This window comes from Hemibagrus wyckioides, linkage group LG12 (assembly GCF_019097595.1).
Source record: "Hemibagrus wyckioides isolate EC202008001 linkage group LG12, SWU_Hwy_1.0, whole genome shotgun sequence".
NCBI lineage: Eukaryota > Metazoa > Chordata > Actinopteri > Siluriformes > Bagridae > Hemibagrus > Hemibagrus wyckioides.
This window is the reverse complement of record NC_080721.1, coordinates 16,478,550-16,496,049: the sequence shown is the minus strand read 5'-3', so window position 1 is coordinate 16,496,049 and position 17,500 is coordinate 16,478,550. Positions and strand designations below refer to the sequence as shown.

Genomic DNA, 17,500 nt, shown 5'->3' with positions numbered 1-17,500 from the left:
AGATTCCCTATTCCCTTCTACAGATTCCCTATTCCCTTCTACAGATTCCCTATTCGCTACTACAGATTCCCTTCTACATATTCCCTATACCCTACTACAGATTCCCTATTCCCTACTACAGAATCCCTTCTACATATTCCCTATACCCTACTACATATTCCCTATTCCCTACTACAGATTCCCTATTCCCTACTACAGATTCCCTATACCCTACTACATATTCCCTATTCCCTTCTACAGATTCCCTATTCCCTTCTACAGATTCCCTATTCCCTTCTACAGATTCCCTATTCCCTTCTACAGATTCCCTTCTACATATTCCCTATACCCTACTACAGATTCCCTATTCCCTACTACAGAATCCCTTCTACATATTCCCTATTCCCTACTACAGATTCCCTATACCCTACTATATTTTTCCTATACCCTACACCCTACTACATATTCCCTATACCCTAATACAGATTCCCTATACCCTACTACAGATTCCCTATTCCCTACTACAGATTCCCTATACCCTACTATATTTTTCCTATACCCTACACCCTACTACATATTCTCTATACCCTAATACAGATTCCCTATACCCTACTACATATTCGTTACTACATATTCCCTATACCCTACTACATATTTCCTATACCCTACTACATATTCCCTATTCCCTACTACAGATTCCCTATACCCTACTACAGATTCCCTATTCCCTTCTACATATTCCCTATACCCTACTACACATCCCATATACCCTACTACAGATTCCCTATTCCCTTCTACAGAATCCCTTCTAGATATTCCCTATACCCTACTACAGATTCCCTATTCCCTACTACAGATTCCCTATTCCCTACTATATTTTTCCTATACCCTACACCCTACTACATATTCCCTATACCCTAATACAGATTCCCTATACCCTACTACATATTCGTTACTACATATTCCCTATACCCTACTACATATTTCCTATACCCTACTACATATTCCCTATACCCTACTACATATTCCCCATTCCCTACTACAGATTCCCTATACCCTACTACATATTCCCTATACCCTACTACAGATTCCCTATTCCATTCTACAGATTCCCTATACCCTACTACATATTCCCTATACCCTACTACATATTCCCTATTCCCTACTACAGATTCCCTATACCCTACTACAGATTCCCTATTCCCTAATACAAATTCCCTATTCCCTTCTACAGATTCCCTATTCCCTACTACAGATTCCTTATACCCTACTACATATTCCCTATACCCTACTACAGATTCCCTATACCCTATTACAGATTCCCTATACCCTACCACAGATTCCCTATACCCTATTACAGATTCCCTATACCCTACCACAGATTCCCTATACCCTACTACAGATTCCCTATTCCCTTCTGCAGATTCCCTATTCCCTACTACATATTCGTTACTACATATTTCCTATACCCTACTACATATTTCCTATACCCTACTACATATTCCCTATATCCTACTACAGATTCCCTATACCCTACTACAGATTCCCTATATCCTACTACATATTCCCTATATCCTACTACAGATTCCCTATACCCTACTACAGATTCCCTATATCCTACTACATATTCCCTATACCCTACTACATATTTCCTATACCCTACTACATATTCCCTATACCCTACTACATATTCCCTATTCCCTACTACAGATTCCCTATATCCTACTACATATTCCCTATACCCTACTACAGATTCCCTATACCCTACTACAGATTCCCTATATCCTACTACATATTCCCTATATCCTACTACAGATTCCCTATACCCTACTACAGATTCCCTATATCCTACTACATATTCCCTATACCCTACTACATATTTCCTATACCCTACTACATATTCCCTATACCCTACTACATATTCCCTATTCCCTACTACAGATTCCCTATATCCTACTACATATTCCCTATACCCTACTACAGATTCCCTATACCCTACTACAGATTCCCTATTCCCTAATACATATTCCCTATTCCCTTCTACAGATTCCCTATACCCTATTACAGATTCCCTATACCCTACCACAGATTCCCTATACCCTACTACAGATTCCCTATTCCCTTCTACAGATTCCCTATTCCCTACTACAGATTCCCTATATCCTACTACATATTCCCTATTCCCTTCTACATATTTCCTATACCCTACTACAGATTCCCTATATCCTACTACATATTCCCTATTCCCTTCTACAGATTCCCTATACCCTACTACAGATTCCCTATTCCCTTCTACAGATTCCCTACACCCTACTACAGATTCCCTATTCCCTACTACAGATTCCCTATACCCTACTACAGATTCCCTATACCCTACTACAGATTCTTATTCCCTACTACAGATTCCCTATTCCCTACTATATTTTTCCTATACCCTACACCCTACTACATATTCCCTATACCCTACTACACATCCCCTATACCCTACACCCTACTACAAATTCCCCATTCCCTACTACAGATTCCATATTCCCTACTACATTTTCCCTATACCCTACACCCTACTACATTTTCCCTATACCCTACACCCTACTACATATTCCCTATACCCTACACCCTACTACATATTCCCTATTCCCTATGACAGATTCCCTATTCCCTATTACATATTCCCTATACCCTACTACAGATTCCCTATACCCTACTACAGATTCCCTTTTCTGTACTACATATCAGAGGTGGACAGTAATGAAGTACATTTACTTGAGTACTGTACTAGAGTACACTTTTTGAGTATCTGTACTTTACTTGAGTATTATTTTTTCTGGATACTTGTGACTTTAACTTCACTCCATTTGAAAGATAAATATTGTACTTTTTACTCCACTACGTTTCTGTCCCGTAGAAAGTAGTTACGTTAATCAGAGGATGATTTTTTTTTCTCACTCTTGTAGTGTCACGTGTCGTGAAGTTCAGTGGTTTTCCGTAATTTTTTTAACTCTGATCAATTGCTGGCAAAATGGACAAAGATATGCTTTGTATATTATACACCACCAACACATTGGTAATGATGTTAGTTAACACACAAAAACGTATACTGCGTCCAAATTCTCATACTATCTGTCCTAAATAGTATTCAAAAATAGAATTAGTATTCCCCAAATCACAGTACACTGAAATGAGTATTCCAGAAAATTCCTGGATGGTCTACTACTTCTGCTAGAAATTCAAAGTGCAGAACAATGCACACTGTAACAGGTAATATTACCCACAACGCATTGCACACAGGAGGGAGGAGCCTTGAGAACGGTGTAAATGCATATTAAAATGATATAAAGGAAATGTGGAAATATATATAACTCTTTGTTAAAGCAGTGTTGCTGTTGGGTGGTTGTACAGATACAGTTGTACAGATACAGTTATACAGATACAGTTGTACAGATACAGTTATACAGATACAGTTATACAGATACAGATATACAGATACAGTTATACAGATACAGATATACAGATACAGTTGTACAGATACAGATATACAGATACAGATATACAGATACAGTTATACAGATACAGTTATACAGATACAGATATACAGATACAGTTATACAGATACAGTTATACAGATACAGATATACAGATACAGTTATACAGATACAGTTATACAGATACAGTTGTACAGATACAGTTATACAGATACAGTTGTACAGATACAGTTGTACAGATACAGATATACAGATACAATTGTACAGATACAGTTATACAGATACAGTTGTACAGATACAGTTATAAAGATACAGTTGTACAGATACAGATATACAGATACAGTTATACAGATACAGTTGTACAGATACAGTTATACAGATACAGTTGTACAGATACAGTTATACAGATACAGTTGTACAGATACAGTTGTACAGATACAGTTATACAGATACAGTTATACAGATACAGTTATACAGATACAGATATACAGATACAGTTATACAGATACAGTTATACAGATACAGATATACAGATACAGATATACAGATACAGTTATACAGATACAGATATACAGATACAGTTGTACAGATACAGTTATACAGATACAGTTATACAGATACAGATATACAGATACAGTTATACAGATACAGATATACAGATACAGTTATACAGATACAGTTATACAGATACAGATATACAGATACAGTTATACAGATACAGTTATAAAGATACAGTTGTACAGATACAGATATACAGATACAGTTATACAGATACAGTTGTACAGATACAGATATACAGATACAGTTATACAGATACAGATATACAGATACAGATATACAGATACAGTTATACAGATGCAGTTGTACAGATACAGTTATACAGATACAGTTATACAGATACAGATATACAGATACAGATATACAGATACAGTTATACAGATACAGATATACAGATACAGATATACAGATACAGTTATACAGATACAGATATACAGATACAGTTATACAGATACAGTTATACAGATACAGATATACAGATACAGTTATACAGATACAGTTATACAGATACAGTTATACAGATACAGATACAGATATACAGATACAGTTATACAGATACAGATATACAGATACAGTTATACAGATACAGATATACAGATACAGTTATACAGATACAGTTATACAGATACAGTTGTACAGATACAGATATACAGATACAGATATACAGATACAGTTATACAGATACAGTTGTACAGATACAGATATACAGATACAGTTATACAGATACAGATATACAGATACAGTTATACAGATACAGTTATACAGATACAGTTGTACAGATACAGTTATACAGATGCAGTTATAAAGATACAGTTATACAGATACAGTTATACAGATGCAGTTGTACAGATACAGTTGTACAGATACAGATATACAGAAACAGTTGTACAGATACAGATATACAGATACAGATATACAGATACAGTTATACAGATACAGATATACAGATACAGATACAGTTATACAGATACAGATATACAGATACAGATATACAGATGCAGTTATACAGATGCAGATATACAGATACAGATATACAGATACAGTTATACAGATGCAGTTATACAGATACAGATATACAGATACAGTTATACAGATACAGTTGTACAGATACAGATATACAGATACAGATATACAGATGCAGTTGTACAGATACAATTGTACAGATACAGTTATACAGATGCAGTTATACAGATACAGATATACAGATACAATTGTACAGATACAGTTATACAGATACAGTTGTACAGATGCAGTTGTACAGATACAGTTATACAGATACAGTTATACAGATGCAGTTGTACAGATACAGTTATACAGATACAGTTATACAGATACAGTTGTACAGATGCAGTTGTACAGATACAGTTATACAGATACAGTTATACAGATGCAGTTGTACAGATACAATTGTACAGATACAGTTATACAGAAACAGTTGTACAAATACAGATATACAGATGCAGATATACAGATACAGATATACAGATGCAGATATACAGATACAGTTATACAGATACAGATATACAGATACAGTTATACAGATACAGATATACAGATACAGATATACAGATGCAGATATACAGATACAGATATACAGATACAGATATACAGATACAGATATACAGATGCAGATATACAGATACAGTTATACAGATACAGATATACAGATACAGATATACAGATACAGATATACAGATGCAGATATACAGATACAGTTATACAGATACAGTTATACAGATACAGATATACAGATACAGTTATACAGATACAGATATACAGATACAGTTATACAGATACAGATATACAGATACAGTTATACAGATACAGTGGTGTAGCTGGGTTTTAAAGCAGGTTGGATTTTTTTTCTGTCCAGTCTCATTTACAGACCACTTGATTGAAATGTACATGAATTGGTACACATAGATGTGTACCTCTTTGTTGGGGGTAAGAGTGTTAAATAAAAAATGAAAATGATTATACCTGTCTTTTTTGTCAATTCAGTTGTTTAATGTCTATAGGTTTTGTAACATTCTAAAAACTAAATTCCACAGATACTACACATTGCTCATTATATTGCTACAAAGGGTACTGTAAGTATTTCATACAGCAATGCAACAGTAATAAAACATATTGACATTTACTTTTTAATTTTAATAATTAAGTACTTTTAAAAACAAGAACTTCTGTACATTTACTTACGTAAAAATCTGTCTTTACAACTTTTACTTGTTATGGAGTAATGTTTGACCAGTAGTATCTGTACTTTCACTCAAGTAAGGAAGTTGTGTACTTTGTCCACCTCTGCTACAGATTCCCTATTACAGATTCCCTAATACAGATTCCCTATTACAGATTCCCTATTACAGATTCCCTATTTCCTACTACAGATTCCCTACTACAGATTCCCTATTACAGATTCCCTATTTCCTACTACAGATTCCCTACTACAGATTCCCTATTACAGATTCCCTATTCCCTATTACAGATCCCCTATTTCCTACTACAGATTCCCTACTACAGATTCCCTATTACAGATTCCCTATTTCCTACTACAGATTCCCTATTACAGATTCCCTATTTCCTACTACAGATTCCCTACTACAGATTCCCTATTACAGATTCCCTATTACAGATTCCCTATTACAGATTCCCTATTTCCTACTACAGATTCCCTACTACAGATTCCCTATTACAGATTCCCTATTCCCTATTACAGATCCCCTATTTCCTACTACAGATTCCCTACTACAGATTCCCTATTACAGATTCCCTATTTCCTACTACAGATTCCCTACTACAGATTCCCTATTACAGATTCCCTATTACAGATTCCCTATTACAGATTCCCTATTTCCTACTACAGATTCCCTACTACAGATTCCCTATTACAGATTCCCTATTCCCTATTACAGATCCCCTATTTCCTACTACAGATTCCCTACTACAGATTCCATATTACAGATTCCCTATTCCCTATTCCAGATTCCCTACTACAGATTCCCTATTACAGATTCCCTATTACAGATTCCCTACTACAGATTCCCTATTCCCTATTACAGATTCCCTACTACAGATTCCAGATTCCCTATTACAGATTCCCTACTACAGATTCCCTATTACAGATTCCCTATTACAGATTCCCTATTACAGATTCCCTATTCCCTATTACAGATTCCCTACTACAGATTCCATATTACAGATTCCCTATTCCCTATTCCAGATTCCCTACTACAGATTCCCTATTACAGATTCCCTATTACAGATTCCCTATTACAGATTCCCTATTACAGATTCCCTATTACAGATTCCCTATTTCCTACTACAGATTCCCTACTACAGATTCCATATTACAGATTCCCTATTTCCTACTACAGATTCCCTACTACAGATTCCATATTACAGATTCCCTATTCCCTATTCCAAATTCCCTACTACAGATTCCCTATTACAGATTCCCTATTACAGATTCCCTACTACAGATTCCCTATTCCCTATTACAGATTCCCTATTCCCTATTCCAGATTCCCTATTACAGATTCCCTACTACAGATTCCCTATTACAGATTCCCTATTCCCTATTACAGATTCCCTATTACAGATTCCCTATTACAGATTCCCTATTCCCTATTACAGATTCCCTATTACAGATTCCCTATTACAGATTCCCTACTACAGATTCCCTACTACAGATTCCCTATTCCCTATTACAGATTCCCTATTACAGATTCCCTACTACAGATTCCCTATTCCCTATTACAGATTCCCTATTACAGATTCCCTATTACAGATTCCCTATTACAGATTCCCTATTACAGATTCCCTATTCCCTATTACAGATTCCCTATTACAGATTCCCTATTACAGATTCCCTATTCCCTATTACAGATTCCCTATTCCCTATTACAGATTCCCTATTCCCTATTACAGATTCCCTATTACAGATTCCCTATTACAGATTCCCTATTACAGATTCCCTATTCCCTATTACAGATTCCCTATTACAGATTCCCTATTCCCTATTACAGATTCCCTATTACAGATTCCCTATTCCCTATTACAGATTCCCTATTCCCTATTACAGATTCCCTATTCCCTATTACAGATTCCCTATTCCCTATTACAGATTCCCTATTACAGATTCCCTATTACAGATTCCCTATTCCCTATTACAGATTCCCTATTACAGATTCCCTATTCCCTATTACAGATTCCCTATTACAGATTCCCTATTCCCTATTACAGATTCCCTATTACAGATTCCCTATTCCCTATTACAGATTCCCTATTCCCTAATACAGATTCCCTATTCCAGATTCCCTATTACAGATTCCCTATTACAGATTCCCTATTACAGATTCCCTATTACAGATTCCCTATTCCCTATTACAGATTCCCTATTACAGATTCCCTATTCCCTATTACAGATTCCCTATTACAGATTCCCTATTCCCTATTACAGATTCCCTATTCCAGATTCCCTATTACAGATTCCCTATTACAGATTCCCTATTCCCTATTCCAGATTCCCTATTACAGATTCCCTATTCCCTATTACAGATTCCCTATTACAGATTCCCTATTACAGATTCCCTATTCCCTATTACAGATTCCCTATTACAGATTCCCTATTCCCTATTACAGATTCCCTATTACAGATTCCCTATTACAGATTCCCTATTCCCTATTACAGATTCCCTATTACAGATTCCCTATTCCCTATTACAGATTCCCTATTACAGATTCCCTATTCCCTATTACAGATTCCCTATTACAGATTCCCTATTACAGATTCCCTATTCCCTATTCCAGATTCCCTATTACAGATTCCCTATTCCCTATTACAGATTCCCTATTACAGATTCCCTATTCCCTATTACAGATTCCCTATTCCCTATTACAGATTCCCTATTCCCTATTCCAGATTCCCTATTCCAGATTCCCTATTACAGATTCCCTATTACAGATTCCCTATTCCCTATTCCAGATTCCCTATTCCAGATTCCCTATTACAGATTCCCTATTACAGATTCCCTATTACAGATTCCCTATTCCCTATTACAGATTCCCTATTACAGATTCCCTATTACAGATTCCCTATTACAGATTCCCTATTACAGATTCCCTATTCCCTATTACAGATTCCCTATTACAGATTCCCTATTCCCTAATACAGATTCCCTATTCCAGATTCCCTATTACAGATTCCCTATTACAGATTCCCTATTACAGATTCCCTATTACAGATTCCCTATTCCCTATTACAGATTCCCTATTCCCTAATACAGATTCCCTATTACAGATTCCCTATTACATATTCCCTATTCCCTAATACAGATTCCCTATTCCAGATTCCCTATTACATATTCCCTATTCCCTATTCCAGATTCCCTATTACAGATTCCCTATACCCTACTCCTTGTTCCCTACTCCATACTCTGTTCCAGTTTCCCTATTCCACCTTCTCTTTTCAGAATTATTTCCTGCTCTCTCTGCTCTCCCTACTGTTCCCTAATCCCTAAACAAGAGTAAATAAGAAATCACTTAAACAGTTAAACAGTGTGTGTGTGTGTGTGTGTGTGTGTGTGTGTGTGTGTGTGTGTGTGTGTGTGTGTGTGTGTGTGTGTCTCCCCCTGCTGTATGACTCAGTGAACTGCACTTCCTCCTTTACTCAGAGGGGAGAGACTCGGTTTAATGGCCGAATGAGAAGTTTAGTGCAGCTCAGCGGTTTTATAAACATTATAAACTCTTCTGTCTGCTGTTCATCACTGCGCGTCTTTATTTCTTTACTTCAGTCTATTTAAAGGCGGTGTTTTTATTTTCCTGTGGAAGGAGATGCAGCTGATATGTCCTGATAAATAAACACACCTGACAGGTAGAGTAGAGTTTATTGGACAAACACAGGGATGTGTTGTGGGGTTTGATGTGTAATGGAGTGGTCATTAAAGCCGGACCCTGCTCTCGTGCTGCTCGCCTTTATTTTGGTTTCGCATTACAAGTTTTGCCACAGGTGCTAGCTGTTTTTAGCATTTAGCATTTTAGCAAGATGACAGCTTTTAATCGACGCAAACGACATTTTCTCCCACATTAACACGCCACATTTGATTTTTATCAAACGCTTCGTTTTCGTGTTGCAAAAGAAAAGCAGGAAATTGAAGCAGATTAGTTAAATGCGTCATCTCGGAAAATGCAGTTATCTGTCCCCACCCGTATTCAGACAAGTCCTTCATACCCTGCAAGGATTGGCTACGCCTTCATCCAAACAGTCCTTTGATTGGTCAGTTTTACATCCACAGTTAAAGCAGGCGCGATACTACTGGCTAATCAAGTCGTAGGAGGCGGGACTTGTCGGAGCATGGGTAGGAAAAATAATAATGACTTGTTTACAGGTTAGCTTATCAGGCAGAAGCTAGTTAGTGAAGCTCAGAATGTTGTTTAAAGGACAATCCGTCTTATCAGTACATCTCAGTACACTTAGTTTAAATGGAGCTCTTAAGTCGTAACGTTTTAAATGATCTGCTTTATAGATTTAGAAAATATATCCCTGTCTAGTGTGGAGCAGTGTTTTTATGATTCTATATGTCTGTTTACAAAATTTATACAGATTTTACCCAAAACCTTTAAACCTCCTGCTTAAAAAGCGATGTGGTGGCTTAGTGGTTAGGGTGTTAGACTACTGATCAGAAGGTTGTTAGTTCAAATCCCAGGTCCATCAAGCTGTCACTGCTGGGCCCCTGAGCAAGGCCAGGAGATGTTCTGATTCAGGCATCTAGACATCAGCGTGTGGATGTTGTCAGATTCAGGTTCTTACAGCGGGTCCTTTCTCCAGCTTCCAGACTGTTCACTTGATGTTCTCACAGCCTGTCCCTGACAGGAGACAGATAATCTGTGTTCACTTCACCTCCTGCTGATGACTTGTGTTTATGATTTGATATGACTGCATTATGATTAATTATTTTCAGGAAACTTTAATTTCTCTAAATTCTGTCTGTTTCTGTTCTGGTGATTTCTGTACATCTTTCTGGACATGCAGGTGGACTTACATCTTATAAATCTGTTTTCATTTTGCAGTTTAATGGAAGACTTTAGAAACACAGAAGACGATCAGAGTACTGCAGTTCCTCACAAGGTGTGACACTTTGTGGTTTAAACACAGACAGAACATCATACACACTGTCCACTCGGTCATCTGCTGAGTTTGGTGTAATGGCTTGGACATGCTGACATAAGAGTTCAACTAATATGGAATGTTGTTTGTACTGATTGTGTCTTTTCTTGTTTCAGGACATCAAACAGATAGTTAAAGGTAAATACCTCAGTGATGTGGTTAGTTAATGAGAGTTATGAACTCTGAGTACTAACTAACAGACTGTTGTAGAAGTGCTTGTAGTTGAACATGTAACAAAAGAATGTTTGTTTGGTCTTCCAATCAGAGTCCACCACACCTGTCCCCTTAAACTGTGTGACGCTGCGCTCCAGTTCCACTCCATCCTTGTCCCCTTATCCTGCTCCTGGGGGACCTGCAGCGCTCCCTGCAGGTGAGGATAATGCAAAGCAAACCACTGTGGCCAATGGACAGGTCTCTTCTGCATTGTCTCTGTGGCACATGTCACGTGAAGTGCCACCTCGTTTCCGTAACCATCAGGAGCCTAAAATCTTGCTGAAGAGAGGCCAGTCTCTAGATGGAATTTCACCATTCCTCCACACAGGGGATCAGTCGAATGCTAACACTACACAACGCTCAGGTGGGGCAATAAGTTATTATATATAGCGTCTTTACTAGTAAATAAAATATTCACCTTTTAGCCATTGTTTTTGTCATGAACCAGTGTGGGATTTAACTCTGAAACAGCTTCTGTGAAGCTTGATTTAGCTCTATTTCATGAGCTGTTTTGTGGTTGTTGTTTTTTTGTAGATTCTAATGAAGTTCTCATCTCTCTGCTTTTCTGTCATCTGTCATTTTTCTTACCATCTTTAGCTTCTTCAACTTATGCAAATTCCACATGCGGCCCGGGCTCTGGAGCACCGCTGCTATCTCAGGGAATGGATAATATTGTAGTGGACGGTTCTGACCTGCAGGCATGGCCCAGTATTGTGGACAGCAGGTGGCAGAATGAGTCCCTAAACAAAGCTTCATGGGAATGCAATCAAGGCATTCAAAAAAAGCAGACAGATCAGGTCGAGCTTGATGTCACTGCAGATGTGAGGAACTCAATCTCCGCTTCCCCCTGTGAAACTGACTCAGATCCAGCAGATGCAGAAGACATGCAGCAAAAGATACAAAGCCAGGATGGAGGTCAATGTGAGGACAACAGGATGGAAAAAGAAATGGGACCAAAAAAAGGAGATGCTGATATTGCTGATGACTGCAAAGGGTTAAATGAGGCAGTGCAGCTTCCTTCTTTCAGTTCAAATATAAAAGCCTTAATTCCTGGTACATGTCATAGTAGGACAAGTGGAGAACTTCTGGAGTCTGGAGAAATATGGGGAACATCTGGGGAAAGCCAAGTGGGATTGAAAAGCACTGGAAATAACGGGGTCAGCCGTGAGGTATCTCAGACAGTCTGGGATGAAGAAAGAGCTGGTTTAAAAAATCAGGCAGCTACAGGTAGGCTGAGTGACCTGCCCAAAGGAGGTATGAGTGGACAAGTGAACGAAAGCCCTAAAGATTGTTTACAGGACACTCAAATTATTGCAACCAATACAACAACAACAGATAGTGAGACAGGGATGAGTGAGAGAGGACAGGAGGGGTCAGAGTGTGAGTCTGCTGGCCACGGAAGCGGCGAAGGTGGAACTTGTTCTCACAACAGCTCTAGAGCTCAATCCTCATGTACTGAAGTGACCTTACAGAGCATGCTCAGTCGAAGTGATCTGGATCCCAGAGTACTTTGTAACACTGGTTGGGGGCAAACTCAGATCAAGCAGAGCACAGCCTGGGATTTGGAGGTGGACAGTAGCTCTGAATCAGGTCGAGACTGGACTGAGCATGCACAGATTGATATAAACAGCCCCGGCTGTCCTCAGTGGGCCAGGGATTTGCAGGGCCAGGAAAAGGGGGGCAGAAACCAGGGGATTGGGAGGAAAGGGGAGCAGAGTGAGGAGAAAATAGATAGTAAACAGGGTGCCTTACTAACAGGGAGAGGCAACAGCTGGGTGGAGGAGGTTGAGGATGAACAGGTAGGAAGGTGGGATGGGAATAGGAGAGATGGTGCCCAGCAGAGAGAAGGGGACAGGGGCAGTTGGGGCCTAGGAGACACTCAGTGGGGGGAAAACAAAGGTAGAGCTGCACAAAGTGAGAAGTCATGGGCTAATTCTGAGGATGAGGGATGGAGATGCAAGCAGCACCAGGGATGGGGGAACAACCGCCACCCGCAACATAACATAAACAACCAAGCCACCCAGAAAGGCCCACATCAGCAGCAACTACAGCAATCCCAGTCCCAGCTTACTCAACCAAGAGGCTCACAGGAGTCCAGGGATCTACCCTCAGGCCCAGTGGCATTGAACCAAAGCTCAGGATGGAAGCCCGGTCCCATCCCGCACATGTCTTCGGCAATTGAGCCAAGTGGTTGGGAGGACCCCTCACCCCAGTCCATTAGCAGGAAGATGGAGATTGATGATGGTACATCAGCATGGGGTGACCCTGCTCACTATGACAAGAGGTGTGTCAACATGTGGGACAAGAGCAACCTGCAGCAGAGGGGTCAGCCTTCTCAACAACAGCCAGAGCCCATGCCAGAAACCACCCTGACCAGCAGAGACAAAAACACAGGTTGGCACTGAACTGGGTGTAGATTGTTAGGATGTTAGACACAGTTAAGAGTATTTTTATTACTTTTATTTTTATTATTAAGGGTGGCAATATTTTGTAATATTCTCATGCTGTACCTCACTTATACTGCCTCTGTCATCAGCATGGGAACAGGGCACTGGTGCTTCTGAACAGGTCATGGACGACAGCACGGCAGGCTGGGGGAAGGCCTTTGATGCTCCCTCAGGCTGGAAGGATCCAGAGGAACCTAGAAAAGGGACAGGATGGAGTGGTTCCTGCTCCACTTCAGCCAAGACTGGTAAAAATGCTGGATGTGTCAAAACCTACTCTCTGAGATCTTTCTTCTCCAACCCTGTAACCCAAAGCTATAAAAAATTCAGTTGTTTAGTACCAGCCCTCATTCTGTTGATCCACCACTCTGATAATCTGAGCTCTAAGACATCTCCAGTCCTGCTTCTGGAGATGGATCTTCCTGAATGGTTTAACTCTACTGTTGGTGTACTGTCAAAGATCTACCAGCCTGTTGGGATGATCACTGAATGCCTAACTGTAAATTCCTGCCCTGCTCTTGGAGATCTGCTCTGTTAAGTTTTTTAAACCAATATAACACATTGGTAATATTATACACTATACACAGGGATTATATTACACTATACACACAGTATTATTGATTATGCACAGCTGGTCTGGAAATCTTGGTTTAGACCGCAACTTGCATCTGTATCTGCTTCCGTGTCCACAGGTTCAAAAACTATGCAAGATGGCTGGGGCGAAGAAGGTATAAACACTTCACGCCATTCCAGCTGGGAGGAGGAGGATAGTGGTTCAGGCATGTGGGGCAACAGGCCTCAGGACAACACTTCCTCCTTTTCTTCTGGGGTTTGGAACCAAGGTCAGGGTGGCAGGAGAACCGGAGCAAAGGTACATAGTGGTCTTGATTAAGCTCTCACACTGACTTGAGCTGGTAGTGTCTAGGTTTTAGCTAATTGTTTTACCATCATCTTTTAAATGTTCTCTTTTCCTGTAGGGTTCTCTGAAAGGAAATGTTGGGGGTTCCTGGACAGGTTCAGTAACTCGGCAGTTGTCTAACATGGGGATCTCGGTAACTCAAAATTGAGTGATGACTCTCTATCAGAGTTTAATTCGAATGCAAAGTTTTTATTTCCTGAATGTAAAGTGTGCACAAGAATTTGACTTGAACATACATCATATAACATTACTGTGACATGGTGTAGGTAGCTAACATAGATACTAAATAATGGTTTGGATTAGGACGAAGACGCTATCTCAGCATCAGATAGGAGCAGGAGAGGGATGAATGACTTCAATGGGGAGATGAGGAGGGGAGGAAGAGGAGGAGGAAGCTTTCGCTCACACAGCTCCAAGGAACCTGGCATGGTAGGACCTTACTCTTGCGTATAAGAGTTTATATAGTGTGTATGTGTATAAATAAAATGTGGCTGGATGAGGTGTTAAGGAGTTTTGAATTCATTGTACAATGGTACCTCGGTCCTCAACCACCCCTGTGTATGAATTTTCGGTATTCGATTTGAATTTTCGAGACAATTTGACCTCGGTGTACGAAAATATTTCAGGAACGCTGGTTCTTGTTTCATACAGGATTGCAACGAATAACGAGTTTTCATTTAAGGGGAGCTCAGCCCCCAGTGAGGGTATAATAGTAATAAATAAATAAAATAAAATAAAGGTTTGACTAAAGCCTTGTTCACATTTTAAGCCCGATTTGTAAATTAACGAGCTGGCCGACAGATCGGTCTGTGATCGTGGGAAAATCAGCGGGTGATCAGCGCTCGGCAATCTTTATGTGTGATCTACTCAACGACGCATCAAAGAGGCTCACTGACGCCTCAGACAAAATCCAGATATCTGACATGTTAAATATCTGGGACGGTCGGCCGACTCCACATCACGTGGTGTCAGTTGTAGCTACGACCTCCAGCCAATGAGAGAGCAAGTCAACAGAGTTGAGGTCACCGGAAGAAAAGCAGCAGCAGCAACATGGCTTCAAAAATAGTGTGGACACAACATTTATTTTAATAAATTAACATTTATTTAGAGCGAGACTCCTGCCGACGTCCATTTTCAAAACAAACCTCTACCGAAAGTCTCGCGTCATTTCCGGATCCACCTGTTGTGTGTGTTTTCGTGATAAAACGTGGTTTGGGGACGGCGTCGAGGCGTTGAGTGACACGGCGTTGTTGTCAGATGGTGTGGTGTGCGACGCCCTCTTGTGGATCATTTACGAAGCGTCGCGTAGTGTGAACACCACAAGGACAAAAAGACATACAGTGAAGTCATGTAGTCTGAACAGAAAAGCGATCTGCAGACGGTTAAAGTCTTGTGGTGTGACCAGGCCTTAACAGGGTAGGATGGTAAACTTATTGCAGCATTCCACTGTATTGCACAGATGTATTTGAGGACTGAACAAGCCAAATACGAGTCTTCCTGATCACACACACACACACACATACACACACCCTCTGATCCTCGATCTGTGACGCCGTGGTTTCTTCAGTAGGATTGAAGAACGCGCTGAAAGACGGGGAGGAAGTCTGCCACCGTTTTCATATGAAATTTAAAGGGGATTGAGGAGATCACCAATTTGTGTAGAGTTTAAGGAGAATCACAGAATTTTAGGAGGGCTGAGTAGAAATGTTAAAGCCCCTCTAAAAATGTCCTAGCGATGCCCATGCTCCATGCTTTCCATGTGGGGTACCCTGGAGTAGACAATAGAGACAAAGCAGTTTACACGGGTCATCTGTTCTGAAAGCATCATCTGTGAGTGCTTGTGTTAGAACCCCACACTATCTCTTGTGGTATAATTTCAGTAGCCATGTCTCCGAAAAAGGGGAAATCAGGCATCAGTGTTGCCAAGAGGAAAGTTGTGAGATCAACCATCGAGTTGAAACAGATTAATTAGTTTTACATTATTTTCTATGGGGAAAAATAATTTGGTTTTCGACCAGACTTTTGGAACTAATTAAGGTCGAACACTGTATTGCCAATATCATGAGCTCCATCATCAGTTAAATTAGTGAGACTGTTCCAGAAGCAGCCATGCAAGCCCAAGCCTTGACACTCTCACATCTTTCACAGATGAGCTCGTATGTTCTGGATTGAACAGATTCTTTATGTATCCATCCGCCCTTCCATAACTTTGAGGTTGATGATAGATAGATAGATAGATAGATAGATAGATAGATAGATAGATAGATAGATAGATAGATAGATAGATAGATAGACAGACAGACAGACAGACAGACTTTATTGATCTCATGAGGGAAATTGGAGAGATCTTGGTTCCAGAACAGAACAGCTCATTCTGTAGCTCAGGTCTGTGTTTCTTTGTGAATTCCAGTCTGGTGATTAGAGGTTTGCTTCTTGTGGTGTAGCTTTGATATTTCTTATTCATATGGTGGAATGATTCCTTCACACTGCCCTGAAATGAATCTATCGTGTCATATTCATCTCATTATCTCAAAACCAAATGTCGTCAGAATATAAAAAAAACACAAGAATTGTCCTTGTTGTTCCAAACTTCCTCTTGGGGATTAATACAGTCCTCGACTCAGGAGTTTTGGGGGGACGGTATGTGGCTTATTGACCACTGAATAATACTGCACTAAAATGAAAATGTTCTGACATTGCATGCCATCAGAGGTGGTGTCTTATCACACACTCCTATTTT

General features: G+C 39.7%; 1 protein-coding gene across 4 annotated transcripts in view; it reads left to right on the top strand.

Annotated features, from left to right (window-relative positions):
* Window positions 1-9,686: 9,686 nt before the first annotated feature.
* LOC131362587 (trinucleotide repeat-containing gene 6B protein-like) overlaps window positions 9,687-17,500 on the top strand; it is a 16,464-nt gene continuing 8,650 nt past the window's right edge. For 3 of the 4 annotated variants that reach the window (XM_058404710.1, XM_058404708.1, XM_058404711.1), the window contains exons 1-9: window positions 9,687-9,891; window positions 11,088-11,145; window positions 11,301-11,322; window positions 11,450-11,761; window positions 11,995-13,791; window positions 13,934-14,089; window positions 14,534-14,712; window positions 14,819-14,893; window positions 15,064-15,189. In XM_058404710.1, coding sequence (XP_058260693.1) covers window positions 11,092-11,145; window positions 11,301-11,322; window positions 11,450-11,761; window positions 11,995-13,791; window positions 13,934-14,089; window positions 14,534-14,712; window positions 14,819-14,893; window positions 15,064-15,189 — 2,721 coding nt within the window. In that variant the 5' untranslated portion in view covers window positions 9,687-9,891; window positions 11,088-11,091. Of the gene's footprint in view, window positions 9,892-9,962; window positions 10,376-11,087; window positions 11,146-11,300; window positions 11,323-11,449; window positions 11,762-11,994; window positions 13,792-13,933; window positions 14,090-14,533; window positions 14,713-14,818; window positions 14,894-15,063; window positions 15,190-17,500 lie in introns of those variants that run through there. The other variant, XM_058404709.1, reaches the window with a different exon arrangement.